Raw genomic sequence first — 7500 nt, forward strand, 5'->3', positions numbered from 1 at the left:
AAGGTCAACTTCATCCCGACGGGCTCGGCCTTCTGCCCCGTCAAACTCCCCGGCTCCCTGCACCTCGCCCCGGCCTCGCAGCGTGAGGACAACGGGGAGGCGGCGTCCGGCTCACGGCTCCAGGGGGCCACATCGCTCTACGGAGCCCCCGCTCAGGTCTCCACGAGCACCAGCACAGACGAGCCCCCGGAGGAGCCCGGCTCGCCCTCAGAGACTGCTGACCCCCCGACAGACAGCTGGACCTGAGTAGAGCTGGCCTCTGACTCCACCGAGCATCACCACTGACTGTCCCACCAACTCCTCCCTGTGCTGACCCCCTCCACCCCTTCTGTCTCTGCATGACGTAGCAGCAATGTCCTGAAATCAGCACCACCACCACCACAAAGACTCCACCGCAATGTTCTGTCCTGCATAATGTCTGAGCTGCTGCTGCGGGACGTGATGTTGTCATCGGCAGGCGTCAGAGGGAAGAATAGAGCCCGATGGATGAGGGGGGGGCATGCATTTTAAACTGGTAGTATATTTCTGACTAAATGATGTGTTGTGTTCTGTTTCAACATTCACAGTATGAATAAGCTCTCTAAACATACATATATATATATATATATACATATATATACACATATATCTCTATGAAAAGAAAGAAAGATGCTCGTTTTATCATGTACCAAACAGCTGTTCAGGATTATGTTTACACTATCCAGGTTCTTAAACTCTGTCGGAAAACAAAATGCAATGAGAACATAATTTGTGAAAAGATGGATTCTAATTGGTTGCACAGTTTCTGCATCCGGCCTCGCTTCAGGTATTTCACAATCGGAGTCTTTACTCAGGTAAATTGGAATGTATGTCCATACAAATATCTGCAGCTCGACAATGCAGAACAGATTCACTGTCATTGTTTCTGGTTCTTCTCATTCCCAGAGCAAGGTCTAGAGGTCTGCAGAGGGCTGCAGGACTTTAGAGGTCTGCAGGACTTTAGAGGTCTGCAGGACTTTAGAGGTCTGCAGAGGTCTACAGGACTTTAGAGGTCTACAGGACTCTAGAGGTCTGCAGAGGTCTACAGGACTTTAGAGGTCTACAGGACTTTAGAGGTCTGCAGGACTTTAGAGGTCTGCAGGACTTTAGAGGTCTGCAGAGGGCTGCAGGACTTTAGAGGTCTGCAGGACTTTAGAGGTCTGCAGAGGTCTGCAGGACTTTAGAGGTCTGCAGAGGTCTGCAGGACTTTAGAGGTCTGCAGGACTTTAGAGGTCTGCAGAGGTCTGCAGGACTTTAGAGGTCTGCAGGACTTTAGAGGTCTGCAGAGGTCTGCAGGACTTTAGAGGTCTGCAGGACTTTAGAGGTCTGCAGAGGTCTGCAGGACTTTAGAGGTCTGCAGGACTTTAGAGGTCTGCAGAGGTCTGCAGGACTTTAGAGGTCTGCAGGACTTTAGAGGTCTGCAGGACTTTAGAGGTCTGCAGAGGTCTACAGGACTTTAGAGGTCTGCAGGACTTTAGAGGTCTGCAGGACTTTAGAGGTCTGCAGAGGTCTACAGGACTTTAGAGGTCTGCAGAGGTCTATAGGACTTTAGAGGTCTGCAGGACTTTAGAGGTCTGCAGAGGTCTATAGGACTTTAGAGGTCTGCAGGACTTTAGAGGTCTGCAGGACTTTAGAGGTCTGCAGGACTTTAGAGGTCTGCAGAGGTCTGCAGGACTTTAGAGGTCTGCAGGACTTTAGAGGTCTGCAGAGGTCTACAGGACTTTAGAGGTCTGCAGAGGTCTATAGGACTTTAGAGGTCTGCAGGACTTTAGAGCTGCACATTGGACGTATATTTGTACAAACATTCTTTTCCTAAAATAGAAATGATCTTATTTAAAACTCAGTTTTTGGAGTCAAAGAAGCCGATTTCTTGTGCAACTTAACAGATTTCATCAAGAGCAGAACCAGCTGACGTCCGTCTGTGTGAGCAACAACAACATATCGGACAACATTACTTTAACACAATTTATTTTTCTCCTTGAAGTGGTTGAAGTCTCTCGTGGTGTATCGGCCAACACTGTCCCGATGCAGCGTCTGTGATGTAATACGGCCTCATTATTAAATACATGAGAAGTAACCCGATTAGAAGGCGACCAAACAACACGACACTCTTTCAGATCCGTCTCTGAGTCATGAAGTCAGACAGACGCTTCCTGATGAACGTTACACGTATTTAACATCTGTGCAGCTGTGCAGAGGCAGCAGGAAGGTTCTGGACAACAGTAGACGCAGTTTGCACGAGCTGAAGATGAACTATAGCCTTACAGGATGAATGTTTGCACAACTTTTAACTCCAATCTGCATCCAAACTAAGACTGTTCTGAGAATCCAGATCCATTAAAAGCATTCCATGAGATGTTTAGCATCCGAGACTCTCAGCCTTTTGATTTGATCGTAAGACTCTCAGTGCGACGAGATGTTTGATGCCTGACCTGCCTCTGTCTGTGATCCAACATCTCATCAGTCTAAATGTTCTTTCATTGCAACATAACCTGCATTTGTTTTGATATGTGGTGTGCTTGTGGAACCCCTGCGTTGACCTTTCATGTTTTGTATATACGTGGCGTTTAAAGAGGCTCAATGCAATGTTGTGGTTTCTTAAGATAGTTCAGCACCTTACCAAGAGCTTTGGCTTTCCCAATGTCCCACATATACTCGGCATTGGTAAACTAGATGTGTGCAATAATAGAAGCATACCGTGTTGTCCGTTCTTTGACACGAGCCGCTCATCGTGCATTCCTTTGGTTTTGATCTTGGAGGCTGGATCAGCAAGTAGTTTGTTGCTAAAGTCATCAGCTGATACAAAAGCAGCTGTGAGTGACCCGAGCACATCGCAGAGTTCATCTGCTCACGACACTCCCTGTGTAACCTGTTCATGCACAATGGCAATAAAAACACTATTGGTTGTTTTGTCCACGTGTTAGTGTGTGAGGATCACACACACACACACACACACACACGTCTCTACAGCCGGTGTACGTGCACAGACAAACATGAACGGCCTCCTTTAGACTCATCAGTGCTGATCCTGCTACATCAATGATGAAGTGTGTCGAGCAGCAATAACAATAATCTGTCAAACTGCCGTTCAGGGGACACTGATCAACAATATTTCCAATATTATTTAAAGGCACATTGAATTATTAAATATAGTTTCTGCAGGACATTATACATGTGAGCTTCAGAAGGTCCCTCTGTGGGTCGTACAGACGCTTCCCCACCAGGTGACCTGGGTTCCTCAGTTGCTGTTACTTTAACAAGGCGTCTGTATCTCCCCCCAGCATCTGTGATTACAGGACATGAAGTGCGAAGCTTTAAAACATCAGTTCAAACACAAGCTGACAGTAAGTTCAGCGTCCGGCTGACCTTTGACCTTTGACCTGCCGTGTTCTGATCCATGATGTTGGTGTACGAGAGTTTCATGTTTTCAATGAATCGGTTTAGTTGAAGCGTTTCAAAGATGGAACACTTTTAACATTTACTTACAGAAAATCATTTGATCAGAAAAAGTGTTTTTTGCCTTCGAGTGCTCAGAAATGATTTTAATAAACATCTATAATCACATTCTGGATGTTTGTGTGAGAGGATCACAGGATCATGGGACATTTTCTGTCAACTATAAAATATTTCAAATTTAATTAAATAAGTATAAATTGAAAGTATAAAATGCTGGTAAAATAAAAATGTCTCGAGTGATGCATGAATGTGCGTCTTTCACTCAGCATCATTTCACCAGCTCTGTTTACAAAGTTCAGCTTTATTCTACGCCGATAAATCAACAAATAAAGAGGTCAAAAGTTAATTTTTAAAACTAATTCCTGCGATGAATAATTCTGTGACATGCAGCTGTGCAATCATCCAGCAGGTGGCAGTAGACACACACACACACACACACACACAGCTGAAGCAGATTCTTTATGATGAAACTACAAATTTCCACAATTTAATAAAATATGTTAACAGTAAATAAATGTTACAGCTGCTGCGCATTATAATAAATATAATACTTTATAAATCACACATTTTGGCATAAGATTGGAACAGGAAATAGAAACCTTGCTTCACAGGAGAAATGTAAAATGCAAATAGTCTCAGAAGAAAACCATTGTTGGCTCTGTTTCAGCTGCTGATCGGCTTTGTCACAAACTCGATTCTCTGAGCTAATCTCAAGCTCCCAGCACATCGTCGCCAGGCACGTAGAACAAAGGTAAGACTCTTTTAAAATCAAATTAAGGAGCAAAAAGACTTGTAATCCTCTGTTTTCTAGCCTTCTTAGCAATGCTGCTGTTTCTCCATTCAGAAGCAGCAGCGTGCTAAATCTAATCCCTATTTATCAAAAACAAAAACATAAAGCAACACATGGAATCAGCTCAAACACCTCGCGTGACTCGTGGGAGACGTTCACCTCACAGGTTGGTTTTCTCTTCACTGAATTCTCACTCGGACCAATCAAGCCTTTAAATGAGCAGGTAGTTAGTGCGAGATGTCTCCAATCAGCCTCTCATGCAACCAATCAGTGCAGCTCCGAGGTTAAACACACACTTCCACATCTGCACAGAGGTGTGTGTGTTGTTGTTACCCGCTGGTCGTATTCACAAACTAATGAAAACACAGATTAAAGGCTGAAATGTAGAAACATCCTCGGAGGCAGAAATAGTTTTAGAGTTGAAAATGTCAACAGACACATTTATATTTCGTTAAACGCTGTGAAGACCTGTCTGTCTACCTGTGTGTCTGTCTACCTGTGTGTCTGTCTACCTGTGTGCCTGTCTACCTGTGTGTCTGTCTACCTGTGTGTCTGTCTACCTGTGTGTCTGTCTCCCTCTGTGTCTGTCTACCTGTGTGTCTGTCTTAATGCGTGTCTGTCTACCTGTGTGCCTGTCTACCTGTGTGTCTGTCTACCTGTGTGTCTGTCTTAATGCGTGTCTGTCTACCTGTGTGCCTGTCTACCTGTGTGTCTGTCTACCTGTGTGCCTGTCTACATGCGTGTCTGTCTACCTGTGTGCCTGTCTCCCTCTGTGTCTGTCTACCTGTGTGCCTGTCTACCTGTGTGCCTGTCTACCTGTGTGTCTGTCTACCTGTGTGCCTGTCTACCTGTGTGTCTGTCTACCTGTGTGTCTGTCTACCTGTGTGTCTGTCTTAATGCGTGTCTGTCTACCTGTGTGCCTGTCTACCTGTGTGTCTGTCTACCTGTGTGTCTGTCTACCTGCGTGCCTGTCTACCTGTGTGTCTGTCTACCTGTGTGTCTGTCTACCTGTGTGCCTGTCTACCTGTGTGTCTGTCTACCTGCGTGCCTGTCTACCTGTGTGTCTGTCTACCTGTGTGCCTGTCTACCTGTGTGTCTGTCTACCTGCGTGCCTGTCTACCTGTGTGTCTGTCTACCTGTGTGCCTGTCTACCTGTGTGTCTGTCTACCTGCGTGCCTGTCTACCTGTGTGTCTGTCTACCTGTGTGCCTGTCTACCTGTGTGTCTGTCTACCTGCGTGCCTGTCTACCTGTGTGTCTGTCTACCTGTGTGTCTATCTTAATGCGTGTCTGTCTCCCTGTGTGTCTGTCTACCTGTGTGTCTGTCTACCTGTGTGTCTGTCTTAATGCGTGTCTGTCTCCCTGTGTGTCTGTCTACCTGTGTGTCTGTCTACCTGTGTGTCTGTCTTAATGCGTGTCTGTCTCCCTGTGTGTCTGTCTACCTGTGTGTCTGTCTACCTGTGTGTCTGTCTTAATGCGTGTCTGTCTCCCTGTGTGTCTGTCTACCTGTGTGTCTGTCTACCTGTGTGTCTGTCTTAATGCGTGTCTGTCTCCCTGCGTGTCTGTCTACCTGCGTGCCTGTCTACCTGTGTGTCTGTCTACCTGTGTGCTGTCTACCTGTGTGTCTGTCTACCTGCGTGCCTGTCTAACTGTGTGTCTGTCTACCTGTGTGTCTGTCTTAATGCGTGTCTGTCTCCCTGTGTGTCTGTCTACCTGTGTGTCTGTCTACCTGTGTTGTCTGTCTTATTGCGTGTCTGTCTCCCTGTGTGTCTGTCTACCTGTGTGTCTGTCTACTGTGTGTCTGTCTTATGCGTGTCTGTCTCCCTGCGTGTCTGTCTTAATGTGTGTCTGTCTCCCTGCGTGTCTGTCTACCCTGCGATGCCTGTCTACCTGTGTGTCTGTCTACCTGTGTGTCTGTCTACTGAGGCTCTGTCTCCCTGTGTGTCTGTCTACCTGTGTGTCTGTCTACCTGTGTGTCTGTCTTATTGCGTGTCTGTCTCCCTGTGTGTCTGTCTACCTGTGTGTCTGTCTACCTGTGTGTCTGTCTTAATGCGTGTCTGTCTCCCTGCGTGTCTGTCTTAATGTGTGTCTGTCTCCCTGCGTGTCTGTCTACCTGCGTGCCTGTCTACCTGTGTGTCTGTCTACCTGTGTGTCTGTCTCCCTCTGTGTCTGTCTACCTGTGTGTCTGTCTTAATGCGTGTCTGTCTACCTGTGTGCCTGTCTACCTGTGTGTCTGTCTACCTGTGTGCCTGTCTACATGCGTGTCTGTCTACCTGTGTGCCTGTCTCCCTCTGTGTCTGTCTACCTGTGTGCCTGTCTACCTGTGTGCCTGTCTACCTGTGTGTCTGTCTACCTGTGTGCCTGTCTACCTGTGTGTCTGTCTACCTGTGTGTCTGTCTACCTGTGTGTCTGTCTTAATGCGTGTCTGTCTACCTGTGTGCCTGTCTACCTGTGTGTCTGTCTACCTGTGTGTCTGTCTACCTGTGTGTCTGTCTTAATGCGTGTCTGTCTACCTGTGTGCCTGTCTACCTGTGTGTCTGTCTACCTGTGTGTCTGTCTACCTGTGTGCCTGTCTACCTGTGTGCCTGTCTACATGCGTGTCTGTCTACCTGTGAGCCTGTCTACCTGTGTGTCTGTCTACCTGTGTGTCTGTCTACCTGTGTGCCTGTCTACCTGTGTGCCTGTCTTAATGCGTGTCTGTCTACCTGTGAGCCTGTCTACCTGTGAGCCTGTCTACCTGTGTGCCTGTCTACCTGTGTGTCTGTCTTAATGCGTGTCTGTCTACCTGTGTGTCTGTCTTAATGCGTGTCTGTCTACTTGTGTGTCTGTCTACCTGTGAGCCTGTCTACCTGTGTGTCTGTCTACCTGTGTGTCTGTCTACCTGTGTGTCTGTCTACCGGTGTATCTGTCTACCTGCCTGTCTACCTGTGTGTCTGTCTTAATGCGTGTCTGTCTACCTGTGTGCCTGTCTACCTGTGTGTCTGTCTACCTGTGAGCCTGTCTACCTGTGAGCCTGTCTACCTGTGTGTCTGTCTACCTGTGTGTCTGTCTTAATGCGTGTCTGTCTACCTGTGTGCCTGTCTACCTGTGTGCCTGTCTACCTGTGTGCCTGTCTACCTGCGTGTCTGTCTGACACGAGATGATGCGACACAGAGGACGTTTCAAACATTTAACATGTGTACGTGTTCTGCAGGATGACCTCCGGATCACTGCAGACCTGTAACAGCTGAGACATCTC

The 7500-nt window shown here is 47.2% G+C and overlaps 1 protein-coding gene across 1 annotated transcript in view; it reads left to right on the top strand.

Annotated features, from left to right (window-relative positions):
- The window catches only part of glcci1a (glucocorticoid induced 1a), a 15723-nt gene extending 12141 nt beyond the window's left edge, over nucleotides 1–3582 (top strand). Inside the window, 2 exon segments of the mRNA XM_029443672.1 lie at nucleotides 1–1618; nucleotides 1683–3582. The exon segment at nucleotides 1–1618 is cut by the window's left edge and continues 55 nt beyond it. Coding sequence (XP_029299532.1) covers nucleotides 1–246 — 246 coding nt within the window. The 3' untranslated portion in view covers nucleotides 247–1618; nucleotides 1683–3582.
- Nucleotides 3583–7500: the final 3918 nt, after the last annotated feature.

Source organism: Cottoperca gobio, chromosome 11, assembly GCF_900634415.1.
Source record: "Cottoperca gobio chromosome 11, fCotGob3.1, whole genome shotgun sequence".
In the NCBI taxonomy this organism is placed as follows: Eukaryota; Metazoa; Chordata; class Actinopteri; order Perciformes; family Bovichtidae; genus Cottoperca; species Cottoperca gobio.